General features: G+C 53.0%; 1 protein-coding gene across 1 annotated transcript in view; it reads left to right on the top strand.

The window, feature by feature from the left end:
* Positions 1-5,963, top strand: part of LOC144953833 (vitamin K-dependent gamma-carboxylase-like) — a 42,174-nt gene extending 36,211 nt beyond the window's left edge. The window contains 2 exon segments of the mRNA XM_078884484.1: positions 3,435-3,580; positions 4,511-5,963. Of these exon segments, the coding sequence (XP_078740610.1) occupies positions 3,435-3,580; positions 4,511-4,643 (279 nt within the window). The 3' untranslated portion in view covers positions 4,644-5,963.
* Positions 5,964-14,482: the final 8,519 nt, after the last annotated feature.

Raw genomic sequence — 14,482 nt, 5'->3', positions numbered from 1 at the left:
TGTGGTGAGTCTGTGGGTCTCTGTGTGGTGAGTCTGTGGGTCTCTGTGTGGTGAGTCTGTGGGTCTCTGTGTGGTGAGTCTGTGGGTCTCTGTGTGGTGAGTCTGTGGGTCTCTGTGTGTGGTGAGTCTATGGGTCTCTGTGTGTGTGGTGAGTCTTTGGGTCTCTGTGTGGTGAGTCTATGGGTCTCTGTGTGTGGTGAGTCTATGGGTCTCTGTGTGTGTGGTGAGTCTTTGGGTCTCTGTGTGGTGAGTCTATGGGTCTCTGTGTGAGTCTGTGGCTCTCTGTGTGAGTCTATGGGTCTCTGTGTGGTGAGTCTGTGGGTCTCTGTGTGAGTCTATGGGTCTCTGTGTGAGTCTATGGGTCTCTGTGTGGTGAGTCTGTCGGTCTCTGTGTGGTGAGTCTGTGGGTCTCTGTGTGGTGAGTCTGTGGGTCTCTGTGTGGTGAGTCTGTGGGTCTCTGTGTGAGTGGTGAGTCTGTGGGTCTCTGTGTGGTGAGTCTGTGGGTCTCTGTGTGGTGAGTCTGTGGGTCTCTGTGTGGTGAGTCTGTGGGTCTCTGTGTGGTGAGTCTATGGGTCTCTGTGTGTGTGGTGAGTCTATGGGTCTCTGTGTGTGTGGTGAGTCTATGGGTCTCTGTGTGTGTGGTGAGTCTATGGGTCTCTGTGTGGTGAGTCTATGGGTCTCTGTGTGTGTGTGTGGTGAGTCTGTGGGTCTCTGTGTGAGTGGTGAGTCTGTGGGTCTCTGTGTGGTGAGTCTATGGGTCTCTGTGTGGTGAGTCTGTGGGTCTCTGTGTGGTGAGTCTGTGGGTCTCTGTGTGAGTGGTGAGTCTGTGGGTCTCTGTGTGGTGAGTCTATGGGTCTCTGTGTGGTGAGTCTGTGGGTCTCTGTATGGTGAGTCTGTCGGTCTCTGTGTGAGTCTATGGGTCTCTGTGTGAGTCTATGGGTCTCTGTGTGAGTCTATGGGTCTCTGTGTGAGTCTATGGGTCTCTGTGTGAGTCTATGGGTCTCTGTGTGAGTCTATGGGTCTCTGTGTGGTGAGTCTGTGGGTCTCTGTGTGAGTCTTTGGGTCTCTGTGTGAGTGTGGTGAGTCTATGGGGCTCTGTGTGAGTCTATGGGTCTCTGTGTGAGTGTGATGAGTCTATGGGTCTCTGTGTGGTGAGTCTGTGGGTCTCTGTGTGAGTCTTTGGGTCTCTGTGTGAGTGTGGTGAGTCTATGGGGCTCTGTGTGAGTCTATGGGTCTCTGTGTGAGTGTGATGAGTCTATGGGTCTCTGTGTGTGTGGTGAGTCTATGAGTCTCTATGTGAGTCTCTGTGTGTGTGGTGACTCTATGTGTGACTCTGTGTGTGTCTCTGTGTCTCTGTGTCTCTGTGTGTGTCTCTGTGTCTCTGTGTGTCTCTGTGTGTGTGTCTGTGTGTGTGTGTCTCTGTGTGTGTCTCTGTGTGTGAGTCTCTGTGTGTGTGTCTCTGTGTGTGTCTCTGTGTGTGTCTCTGTGTGTGAGTCTCTGTGTGTGAGTCTCTGTGTGTCTCTGTGTGTGTCTCTGTGTGTGACTCTCTGTAAGTCTCTGTGTGTCTCTGTGTGAGTGTGTGGTGACTCTCTGTGTGTGTCTCTGTGTCTCTGTGTGTGTCTCTGTGTCTCTGTGTGTGTCTCTGTGTCTCTGTGTGTGTGTCTCTGTGTGTGTCTCTCTGTGTGTGTCTCTCTGTGTGTGTCTCTCTGTGTGTGTCTCTCTGTGTGTGTCTCTCTGTGTGTCTCTCTGTGTGTGTGTCTCTGTGTCTCTGTGTGTGTCTCTGTGTGTCTCTGTGTGTGTCTCTGTGTGTGTCTCTGTGTGTGTCTCTGTGTCTCTGTGTGTGTGTCTGTGTGTGTGTCTCTGTGTGTGTCTGTGTCTGTGTGTGTGTGACTCTCTGTGTCTCTGTGTGTGTCTCTGTGTGTGTGTGAGTGTGTGTGTCTCTGTGTGTGTCTGTGTGTGTCTCTGTGTGTCTGTGTGTGTCTCTGTGTATGTCTCTGTGTCTCTGTGTGTGTCTCTGTGTCTCTCTCTGTGCAGGTTCCTAGCGGGGCGTTCCACCGAGTGCACACGGTGTCCGAGGGCCCCCAGCTGCTTCCTGTACGAGTACCAGAACCGCACCGACGCCGAGATGTCCCGCTACACTCGCAGCCTGCTGGAGGCCTGGCAAGCACGAGGTACGGGGGGGAGGGGGGAGGGGGGAGGGAGGGGAAGGGGGAGGGAGGGAGGAGGGGGGAGGGGGAGGGAGGAGGGGGAGGGAGGGAGGAGGGGGAGGGGGAGGGAGGAGGGGGGAGGGAGGGAGGAGGGGGGAGGGGGAGGGAGGAGGGGGGAGGGAGGGAGGAGGGGGGAGGGGGAGGGAGGGGGGAGGGGGGAGGGAGGGGGAGGGGGGAGGGGGGAGGGGGAGGGGGGAGGGGGGAGGGGGAGGGAGGAGGGGGGAGGGGGGAGGGAGGGATGAGGGAGGGGGAGGGAGGGGGGAGGGAGGGGGGGAGGGAGGGGGGAGGGAGGGGGGGGGGGAGGGGGGAGGGAGGAGGGGGAGGGGGAAGAGGGAGGGAGGAGGGGGGAGGGGGAGGGAGGAGGGGGGAGGGAGGAGGGGGGAGGGAGGAGGGGGGAGGGAGGGAGGAGGGGGGAGGGGGAGGGAGGGGGGAGGGAGGGGGGAGGGGGGAGGGGGAGGGGGGAGGGGGAGGGGGAGGGAGGGAGGAGGGAGGAGGGATGAGGGAGGGGGGAGGGAGGAGGGAGGAGGGATGAGGGAGGGGGAGGGAGGAGGGAGGAGGGATGAGGGAGGGGGGAGGGGGGAGGGAGGAGGGAGGGGGGAGGGAGGGGGGAGGGGGGAGGGAGGGGGGAGGGGGAGGGGGGAGGGAGGGGGGAGGGAGGAGGGAGGGGGGAGGGGGGAGGGGGGAGGGAGGGGGAGGGAGGGAGGAGGGGGGAGGGGGAGGGAGGAGGGAGGTACTCTTAGCTAATAGGATATGCATCTGTGTCTCTCTGTCTCTCTGTCTGTCTGTCTCTCTGTCTCTCTCCCTGTCTCTGTGTCTCTGTATCTCTGTCTGTCTCACTGTCTCTGTGTCTCACTGTCTCTGTGTCTCACTGTCTCTGTGTCTCTCTCTGTCTCCCCGTCTCTCTGTGTCTCTCTCTGTCTCACTGTCTCTGTCTCCCCGTCTCTCTCTGTCTCTCTCACTGTCTCTCTGTCTCTCTCTCTCTCTGTCTCACTGTCTCTGTCTCTGTGTCTCTCTGTCTCTCTGTCTCACTGTCTCTGTCTCCCCGTCTCTCCGCCAGAATCCGACGTCCCAGCCGGCTCCCCGCGGGACTCCGAGTGGCTTGCCGCTGAGATCGCGGCCATCCTGAACAACGCCACCACCACCACCGCCACCGCCACGGACACGGACAGCGTCCACCAGCGTGGAGAGGGGGCAGCAGGGGGGAGGGCAGGGGGGGCAGCAGGGGGAGGGGGGGCAGGGGGGGGGGACTGGAGGGCCGACGCTCTCCTGCGGAGGTTTGCGGCCGAGGAGAGTCGCTGGAGGCGACGGGGAGAGCCGCTCCTCCAGCGAGCGCAGAGATTCATCCACAAGAAGTACCTCGTGTTTCGCAAGAGGTGGGTGGGGTGGGGGGGTGGTGGGGGGTGGGGGTGGGGTGGGGGGGGGTGAGGTAGAGGGGGTGGGGGGGGGAGGTGAGGTGGGGGGTGAGGTGGGGGGGGAAGGGGGGTGGGAGGTGAGGTGGGGGGGGTGAGGTGGGGGGTGAGGTGGGGGGGGAAGGGGGGTGGGAGGTGAGGTGGGGGGGGGTGAGGTGGGGGGTGAGGTGGGGGGGGAAGGGGGGTGGGAGGTGAGGTGGGGGGGGTGAGGTGGGGGGGGAGGTGGAAGGTGAGATGGGGGTGAGGTGGGGGTGAGGTGGGGTGGGGGGTGGGGGGGTGGGGGGTGGGAGGTGGGGTGGGAGGTGAGGTGGGGTGGGGGGGGGTGAGGTGAGGTGGGGGGGGGTGAGGTGGGGGGGGGGTGAGGGTGAGTGGGTGGGGGGAGGTGAGGTGGGGGGTGAGGTGTGGGGGGGAAGGGGGGTGGGAGGTGAGGTGGGGGGGGTGAGGTGGGGGGTGAGGTGGGGGGGGAAGGGGGGTGGGAGGTGAGGTGGGGGGGGGTGAGGTGGGGGTGAGGTGGGGGGGGAAGGGGGGTGGGAGGTGAGGTGGGGGGGGTGAGGTGGGGGGGGAGGTGGAAGGTGAGATGGGGGTGAGGTGGGGGTGAGGTGGGGTGGGGGGTGGGGGGGTGGGGGGTGGGAGGTGGGGTGGGAGGTGAGGTGGGGTGGGGGGGGGGTGAGGTGAGGTGGGGGGGGGTGAGGTGGGGGGGGGGTGAGGGGGGGGGTGAGGGTGAGTGGGTGGTGGACCCACATTTGTTGATGTTTTGTCACGGTGTCTCTCTCCCCCTTTCTCCTCCCCCTCCCCCCCCCTCCTCCCCCCTCCTCCCCCCCCCCCCCCTCCCCCCCCCCCTCCTCCCCCCCCTCCCCCCCCCTCCCCCCCCCCTCCCCCCCTCCCCCCCCCCAGCCTGCTCAAGACGGCGTTTGCCGTGAGGAACCTCGCCTTTGGCCGCCCCTCGTCCGCTCAGCTCCAGTGGGAGGCCGAACTCGTGGACATGTCCACGGGCCAAGCTCAGCACCCCTCACGCAGCGAGCTGTGAGGAGCCGTGTGCACACGCGTGTGTCACGCGTGTCCTGGTAGCTACTACTAGCACACACGTGTCCTGGTAGCTAGAGTAGCATGTGTTACTCTTAGCTACATGGACATGCATGTGATACTCTTAGCTACATGGACACGCATGTGTAGTGGGTCCAAGGAGAGTAGAGGCGACACATTCATTCCAATGGCAACAGCAACGTTCCCTAACGCAGAGGAGGGGGGGGGGGGTAGCGGCCCCTCCACCCGATACCCTGGGGAGGTTTAGCCTCCGGCAGGGGTCGCAAACGGGTTTTGATTCCTTACCTGTACCCGGCCACATCAGGGTCGCAAATGGGTACCCGTACCCGGCCAGGTACGGGTAGGATGTGAGTCACTGGTGAGTCACCGTTTGTCACTCATTTCCCAACGTCTTGTCTCTTCTCACAATTGAAGTTCCTAGAATCAACCCACCCGTGCCTGCAACGTGGCTTCATCCCGATACCCGTACCCTACCCGATACCCGGCCAGGTACGGGTACGGGTAGCCGTTTGCGACCCTGGTGCGGCCGGGTACGGGTAAGGAATCAAAACCCGTTTGCGACCTCTGGTCCTGGCCGAGGCAGCTCTCCAATCTTTGTCTTGACGATGACTGCCGGACCCGTCCCGAGCTCCGCCTCTAGCCACGCCTCTAGCCCCGCCTCCCTTCTAGAACTTTCTAGGAGGCTCTAGGACACGCCCCCAGCCCCTCTGTTGGGGTGTGGCGAGCACTATTTGCCCATCTTACCCATTCAGTATACCACCCCCTACTGACACGGGCCTGCTACTACAGCTCAGGATGAATGGGGAATGTCCACGGTGGCCAACCACGCCACTACATCACCCCCCCCCCCTCGTAGCGGTCAGCCGTCCCGGCTGCCAACATACCCCCGAGAAACGTCAGCAAAGTATGTAACCACGTGTGCCTCAATAAACAAAAACGGTGACAGCAACAAAAACGGAGTGGTCCCGTATGAATACCGCGACCCAATCGTGTTCGACTGACAAACTTGTGGGGTTTTCGTATCGAAAAAGTACACGGGTACCACCCCATATGCCCCCGGGACGAAACAGCGCTATTCGCATTTCACATCTGTGAAGTTTAAAGTAGTTAAATTAACAATTTATTCCACCATTGGTACCTCATTTGCCAATAAAAAATATAATTGCTTTTTTACCCTTATATCTGGCAACAAAACTGACACCTTTTTTACAAGGAGTCATGTTTGCATAGACCACAATACCTGCGGTCGTAATGCAAACAAAAAACAACTCTGATAATGTACGCACTGTCCTTGAAGTTGATTGGTCCACAATTTGTTTGCATTATGACTGCAGGTATTGCGGTCTTTGCAAACATGACTCCTTGAGTAAAAAAGGTGTCAGTTTTGTTGCCAGATAGAAGGGTAAAAAAAACCAATTAACAATTTATTGTTTCGAAGCTTTCGTGGATGCTGGATTCCATTACTCCTTGCTTCTTTTCGGTAAAGTCTACTAACGTGACTTTACCGAAAGAATCAAGGAGTATACCCCCAACCCACCTGTACGAATTTGACTCTACATACAGACGGACAAGACACGTTTTCGCACCCCCATGACACACACCCCAACAACGACGCAGTCGGCCGTCGGCATGGGAAGGAAGGGGGGGGGGCATCGAACAACGACCGGTCGGACACGAGGCAAACGTGGTTCACGGAGGCCGTGAGAATGTGGGAAAGTTGATGAGAATATAATAATCGGGGGCTTTCCTCCTTTTGTCTGCCAACAAAACAGCCGTGTTAGGATGTTAAAACGCCAAACTGGAACCTCTTACGAGGGATCGCGTCTGCATTGACCGCAATGCTTGTGGTCAGAATGCAAACAAAAACACACTGCGGCTCTACACGAAGTGTCACGGAAAGTCGCTCATTACACCATTTTGCTAATGGTGCTTACAAACAACCTTAGAGTAGGACCACCCCTTGAGTTGTGGGGGGTGGGGGGTGAGAAAAAAACAACAGTCCAGTGGCTTATAGTAATAGGTTTTTATCCTTTCAACTGGTACAAAAACTGACACCTTTATACAAGGCATCATGTTTGCAATAACCACAACACAAGCAGTCAAAATGCAAACAAAAAGGAACAACTCTGATGATGATAATGTATGCACTGTCCTTGAAGTTGATTGGTCCACACCCGAGACAGCTTTCCTTAGAGCCTAGTCTCCATTGGTGTTGGACCAGATGACGCCAAAAGGCGCACAACTCAAAGTCAGTGGCTTTTTTAATCCTTTATATTAAGTTCGCTTGCTTGCTTGCGCGCTTACGACCGTGCAAATCTTTCGGTCGTTTTTTATTTAAATCCTTTATATTAAGTTCGCTTGCTTGCTTGCGCGCTTACGACCGTCCAAATCTTTCGGTCGTTTTTTAACTCACTTCCCGTGATCCAATCGAGCTCACATTTTGCACACAGACTCTTTTTAGGAAATTTTTTTTTACATTTAATTACCAATTGCTTAATGGTGGCAGGCAATCATCTGACCCATAGGTGGCAGCCATCTCAAGCCAGAGGACGAGAGGACTCTAGCCGCCACGCATATAAAGGATTTATAGTGAAAAACTTTGTTTTTACGGGTTAATTTTTTTTTTTTATTCTTAGAGCCTAGTCTCCATTGGTGTTGGACCAGATGACGCCAAAAGGCGCACAACTCAAAGTCAGTGGCTTTTTTCTTTATTTTATTCTTAGAGCCTAGTCTCCATTGGTGTTGGACCAGATGACGCCAAAAGGCGCACAACTCAAAGTCAGTGGCTTTTTTCTTTATTTTTCCGAGACGACTTTAAAAGGAAACGTTCCCCCATCCTGAAGCAGAATTTAAAGTGTTTTTTTTACCGTCGAAGAGAAACTCTCGAAAAGTTTTCCAAAGCACGCGGTGGTGAATCTTGATGTGAAGCTTTCGTGACCGCATGAATCTCCGCACTCTTTGGTTCTTTCGGTGAAGTCCACGTGGGTAGAAATGAAAGAAATCACGACGTTTGGAACGCAACACAAGCGCCTTCAGGTGAAAATCGCGAGATACAGCTGCCCACAGCAGTCGGGTACGATGGAAACAACCACAACCAGTATAGTAGTAGGGTTTTACCTTTTAAACTGGTACAAAACTGACACCTTTATACAAGGCATCATGTTTGCAATAACCACAACACAAGCAGTCAATATGCAAACAAAAAGAAACCCTGATGATGATGTATGCACTGTCCTTGAAGTTGATTGGTCCACACCCGAGACAGCTTTTCTTAGAGCCTAGTCTCCATTGGTGTTGGACCAGATGACGCCAAAAGGCGTACAACTCAAAAACAGCATCGCCATCAGATTATTGAGAGCTCGGGGTAAAGCATTTACACTATGAGACCTCCTTTAACAGTGGCAAAATATAGTAGTAGGGTTTTACCCTTTACCCAGTTTAAAGGGTAAAACCCTACTACTATATTTTGCCACTGGTAAAGGAGGTCTCATAGTGTAAATCACAACCAGTTAAGGCATTACCTGGTTGTTAATAACGTCCTTCCAATGATTGCTCAATTTGTATCCATCTTCTCCTTTGAAGTTATGTCTGTGTTTATATATCTGGATGGCTTCATGGCGAAACACAATGAAGGCACACCCATAGGCCAGTGATAGCGAATGTTTTCAAATAATTTCTTGCTGTGGTTGTTCCGCATGATGAAGATCGCTGGTGTTGCGTTCGAAACGTCGTGATTTGTCTTATTTTATTTCTACCTACGTGGACTTTGTACCGAAAGAACCCAAGAGAACACGTGGCGGTGGTGGCGGTGGTGGTGGCGGCGGTGGCGGCGGTTTTTTGTTTTGCTCCACTTACCAGAGGTCGCAACCGGGTACTCCATACCCGTACCCTACCCAATACCCGGCTACCCGTTTGCGACCCTGGTGCGGCCGGGTACGGGTACGGGTAGGCAGTGAGTCACTGGTGAGTCACCGTTTGTCACTCATTTCGGGTAGGGTACGGGTAGGATACGGCTACCCGTACCTGGCCGGGTACGGGTACCCGTTTGCGACCCTGGTGCGGCCGGGTACGGGTACGGGTAGGCCGTGAGTCACTGGTGAGTCACCGTTTGTCACTCATTTCGGGTAGGGTACGGGTAGGATACGGGTACCCGTACCCGGCCGGGTACGGGTACCCGTTTGCGACCCTGGTGCGGCCGAGTACGGGTACGGGGGGTAAGGAATCAAAACCCGTTTGCGAGCTCTGCCGCTTACCCGACACGGCCAACACCCGCCCTCCGCCTCTGATTCTCGACTCAACCGATGGGGGTTCAACAACGATGGCTTCACCATTCTGGCAAATCGCGCGAAGATGCTGGATGTGATTAGCAGCGAAATGTCGCGATACTCAAATCGCAAATGTTGTGGATCCACTCGTCAAACACACCGGTGGGCTAAAGTCGTGGAAATCTTTTGTCAAAGTGACGCATTTTTTTTTTACCGATTGGCCGTGTCGGGTGGTGGAGGGTCGCGACATCCTGCGACACGTTAAACGGATTCCTTTCACATTTCTCGCCGTAGCCGTTGGGGAACGGCAGCTTCTCAAAGTTAAAATTGATCGACAAATGAGAAACCACGACCGCGTTCAACAATGGCGAGAGAGACTAGTCACAATGTCATTGGACCACAGGCATAGCCGGAAGAACTGGATATCGAAGAAGTAGGGACTGAATTTTCTAAACATGAAGGCAAGAAACGCCTCGTTTTAAGAGCACGCAGTTTGTGTTAGTATTTTGTAACGACAGATTGAAGTGTGGTATATATTCGGTCTGGAAAAATTATCCAAATAATAAAAAGTAAATGAAAATTGAAATCGTGTCATTTTCTGAATTTATGCTATTTTATGTAATTATGCAAAGTATACGTTTATGTTAATTGTGGAGTTGTAATTGTATGAAGTCATGCAAGTGTATGCAATTATGCTGTTTGCAATTATGATAATTAGGCTCGGCTTAGTTGTCTAGGATTGTATCATCAACTGGGCTAATACAACGACTTATTGATTATGTTTCAGTGTGTTTGTCAGGTCTCAAAATTCAGATCTCACCGCCAGATACAGTTCTTATAATTAATATTATTAGGGGCCGTCCATAAATGACGTCACGCGATTTTGGACGATTTTTGACATCCCCCCTCAAATGACGTCACAAAGCTCCGCCCCCCCCCCCCCAAACCATATTTCCGCCCTCACAGTCGGGCATATTTGCGGAATACACCACGCCCTGGCCGTTGACCCTGCAGGCCATTGACCGAGCAACCCAACGTGTTCCTACCAGCTCCCTCCACAGCAGGACATGTGTTACCTCTTACTGGTAGGAACGAAGTGAACCAGCCTACAATAGATTATATCGTCCGTCCGTCCGATGTCCGATTAGGTGTAGCAACATCGCCCCCTACTGCAAACACTTGGCAGGACCCTACAACAACCTTTAGACTCGGTGACGCTTTCCTGGCTAAACAAGTGTAATGATACATGATGTGTATATTCTTTGGTTATTCGTTCCTACCAGCCCACCCCGCAGGGACCTGTTATAGCAGTTGTGACTCAAGGCATGTTGTGGGCATTGTTTACAGTGCTTCTGTCATGGTTTGCAATTCCTTCGTGGTGTTGGATATCTCAAGGGGAGGCACCCTCCCTGCGTATGTGACTTACTGCTACCCTGTGCTGCTGGGAGACAAAGGCGGTTTGGAGACTCTGGTCTTATGGGATCTTATCTTGGTCGTGTGTGATTTGACCTGTTTCGCCTTGTATCTCTTCTGGATGACTCTCGGTCTAATACTTCATCATAATGATTGTTGGTGTTTGTTTAACAAAGACTTGTGATGTACCGTGGTTGTTAGCTCAGGTGCGATTTGACCTGTTTCGCCTTGTATCTCTTCTGGATGACTCTCGGTCTAATACTTCATCATAATGATTGTTGGTTTATGTTTAACAAAGACTTGTGATGTACCGTGGTTGTTAGCTCAGGTGTTCCGAGGGTTTTGTTCAGCTTTGTTCTCCGTCCGTGTCGCCAGGGATCCGTGCTTCTTATTCTCCAGTTGTAGTTTGATATCCTGAGGTTGGAGACATAGCTAGGGTTTGACTCAAGCCTTCGTGATAGCCGGAACTCATTCTTTGGTTCTTTCGGTGAGCACCGGTTGATAGCGCTGGATGTCACCACGCTTGGCGTGCAGTGCCAGCCCCTACAGGATGTGGTGTGGAAGTGCCAGCTGTAGTAACTGGGTTACTAGAAGCCGTTGCACTCAGGTTGACCCGTGAAGACACGTGACCGGTTAAGTCGACAAATGTGGTGGGGGGAGGGGTGGTCACGTGGTCGGGGTCCGGATCCTGCTGGAGGATTCTGGAAGGTGGGCGTGGCCAAGGGGCGGAGCTCCCACAGGGGGACCGGCTTTGTTCATCCTGAAGAATTCTACGTCACAGGAGCGTGTAAGGCGCGCGAAATCATTTGGCAGTTCCCGCCATCACATTAGGGGTGAGTTGTTTGACCAAATATAATGGGTTAATATCTTTAAGTTGACACTTTTGTACAGCCCGCAAATTATTAATCTTCTTGGTTCTTTCGGTAAAGTCACATGACTTTACCAAAAGAACCAAGACAAAGAATCCCTGCAGTCACGAAAGCTTTGAATCGAGATGTTAGTAATGTCCGGGCCTTGGCAGACAAAAGGTTCCCCACCGCTGAATCTACGTCCTGCAGGTGGAGGGGCTAGGCGTGGTCACGTGGTCAGGGTCCAGATCCTGCTGGAGGATTCTGGAAGGTGGGCGGAGCCAATGGGCGTGGCCAATGGGAGGAGCCAGCCAACACCGCAGAGGATAGGAGCCGGGTCCCAGAACAGAGGTCCCAAACCTTTTTGGCATCAGGGACCAGTTCCGCGGAAGACAATTTTTTTCATGGACAGGAGAGGGGGGGGGCGGTCATCATTGGGTTTTTTCCCCCTTTACAAAGAAGCTCTCTGGCAACGTTTGTTTTGGACTCATTGTGGCTCAGGTTAGTAGCTTGTGGGCTTAGCAAAACCGCGGGAAAGAAGGCACGGATGGAAGTGGTAAATGAAATGGGCGGGCGACGCACGGACTCGCCGCTCTCACCTCCTGCTGTGGTGGGCCCGTTTCCTAACAGGTGCGCCTTTTGGCGTCATCTGGTCCAACACCATGTGAGACTGGGCTCTAAGGAAAGCAGTCTCGGGTGTGGACCAATCAACTTCAAGGACCATGTGAGACTGGGCTCTAAGGAAAGCTGTCTCGAGTGTGGACCAATCAACTTCAAGGACCATGTGAGACTAGGCTCTAAGGAAAGCTGTCTCGAGTGTGGACCAATCAACTTCAAGGACCATGTGAGACTAGGCTCTAAGGAAAGCTGTCTCGGGTGTGGACCAATCAACTTCAAGGACCATGTGAGACTAGGCTCTAAGGAAAGCTGTCTCGGGTGTGGACCAATCAACTTCAAGGACCATGTGAGACTAGGCTCTAAGGAAAGCAGTCTTGGGTGTGGACCAATCAACTTCAAGGACGAGACTGGGCTCTAAGGAAAGCTGTCTCGGGTGTGGACCAATCAACTTCAAGGACCATGTGAGACTAGGCTCTAAGGAAAGCTGTCTCGGGTGTGGACCAATCAACTTCAAGGACAGTGCATATCATTATCAGAGTTGTGTTTGTTGTTTGCATTATGACCGCATGACTCCTTGTAAAAAAAGTTCAGTCTTGTTTGCAGATAGAAGGGTAAAAATCCAATTATCATATTTTTACTGGCAAATGTTCCAATGGTGTAAATACTTACCGAGCTCTCACTCCGATGGTGCATTGTCTTTGAGTTGTGCGCCTTTTGGCGTCATCTGGTCCAACCCATGTGAGACTAGGCTCTAAGGAAAGCTGTCTCGGGTGTAGACCAATTAACTTCAAGGACAGTGCATATCATTATCAGTTATGTTTTTGTTTGCATTCCGACTGCAGGTATTGTGGTCTATGCAAACACGACTCCTTGTAAAAAAGGTCAGTTTTGTTGCCAGATAGAAGGATAAAAACCAATTATCCTAACAGGTTGCAGACCCCCCTTGCTCCAGAGAGACCAGCTGTGTTCATCCTGAAGAAATCTTCAACGTCCTAGAGCTGTGGTCAGGCCCGTAGCTGCGAGTTACATTGTAATTAGTGTGGTGAGCCTGGTGGTCACCACCATAAGTTGTTCTTCTGTTGAGGGGCAGTTACCCCGCGTGTCGTGTTAAATGAATGTGTTGCCTCTAAGAGAACGTCTGACTTGTTTGAACTCGCTACACTTGAGGCGTAAGCAATTGGGAAATAAACACTTACTACCCAGGAACAAAAATCGTGTGAATCAGTGTTGTCAGAGGATGTTTTTGTTTGCATGTTCACAGAGTACGTGTGGTTAATGCAGACAGGATTCCTTGAATGGACGGTTGTATTTTAACATCTTGATACAGCGGCATTAGCCGTGAAAGTGTAAACTCGATCGTGATTTGAAGCTAATAAAAGTAAAATAAAAATCAAGTGATAAGGCAATCGTGCTGTGATGGTTCCACCTGAAGACGGAAGCTTGTGTTGCCTCCGAAACGTCGTGATTTTTATTTTATTAATTTTAATTTTTCACCTACATGGTGACTTTACCGAAAACACCTAAGAATATGAATCCTTGCAGTCACGAAAGCTTCAAGTCTAGAAGTGATTTGAAGCTTTTGCGAGTGCAGGAATCCACTCTTTGGTTCTTTCGGCAAAGTCCACGTAGGTAGAAAAACCACACAGGTAGGAACAACAGGTTCCACACTGCCCACCAGGGATTATTTGTCTGTCGTGCACAAATGTGCTGTCCAACCAAGTTCCTACCTGCCCACTCCGAAGGAACGTCAGGACTAGTTACAATAATAATAAATCACGACGTTTCCATCGCCACACAAGCAATCGTCCTCAGACGAGGAAAAAACAGGTCCCTGCGGGGTGGGCTGGTAGGACCGAACAAATACGATACGAAGGGAGAGTTTGAGGCCTAGTTCTAGGCTTTAGGCCGCTGTGAGTTAATTTTTAATTAAAACATTTAAATTAAAAATTATCTCAGGGAATTATAAGGGAATGTTACACTTGTTTAGCCAGGAAAGCGTCACCGAGTCTAAAGGTTTTTGTAGGGTCCTGCCAAGTGTTTGCAGTAGGGGGCGATGTTGCTACACCTAATCGGACGGACGATATAATCTATTGTAGGCTGGTTCACTTCGTTCCTACCAGTATAATCCAGCTGTAGTTCCACTTCTGGAGGACAACCGCTTGTGTTGCGATCAAAACTCAGGAGCGCTGAACTGGTGACGACAAAATTGGGGCCACGTGACCAACACCTTCACCCGATGTGGCCGTGTCGTGTCCAGCGACACGCATTTTATATTGACGCCAGAGGTCGCAAACCGGGTACCCGATACCCGTAACCCTACCCAATACCCGGCCGGGTACAGGTAGCCGTTTGCGACCCTGGTGCGGCCATGTACGGGTTGGCCGTGAGTCACTGGTGCGTAACCGTTTGTCACTCATTTCGGGTAGGGTACGGGTAGGGAACGGGTACCCGTACCCGGCTGGGTACCCATTTGCGACCCTGGTGCGGCCGGGTATGGGTACGGGTAAGGAATCAAAACCCGTTTGCGACCTCTGATTGACGCCATCTCACCACCATCACCAATAGCCTCGACTAAAATGGACAAAGTGAAGCCCCCCTCTCTCGCCTGGGGGCACTGTGGGGTGATGGGGTGTGTGGGAGGGATACGTCCAACCCTAAGGTAGTGAAAACAAGTGGGG

This window comes from Lampetra fluviatilis, assembly GCF_964198595.1.
Source record: "Lampetra fluviatilis chromosome 45 unlocalized genomic scaffold, kcLamFluv1.1 SUPER_45_unloc_3, whole genome shotgun sequence".
Taxonomy (NCBI): domain Eukaryota; kingdom Metazoa; phylum Chordata; class Hyperoartia; order Petromyzontiformes; family Petromyzontidae; genus Lampetra; species Lampetra fluviatilis.
This window is presented reverse-complemented; position numbering and strand designations above follow the sequence as displayed.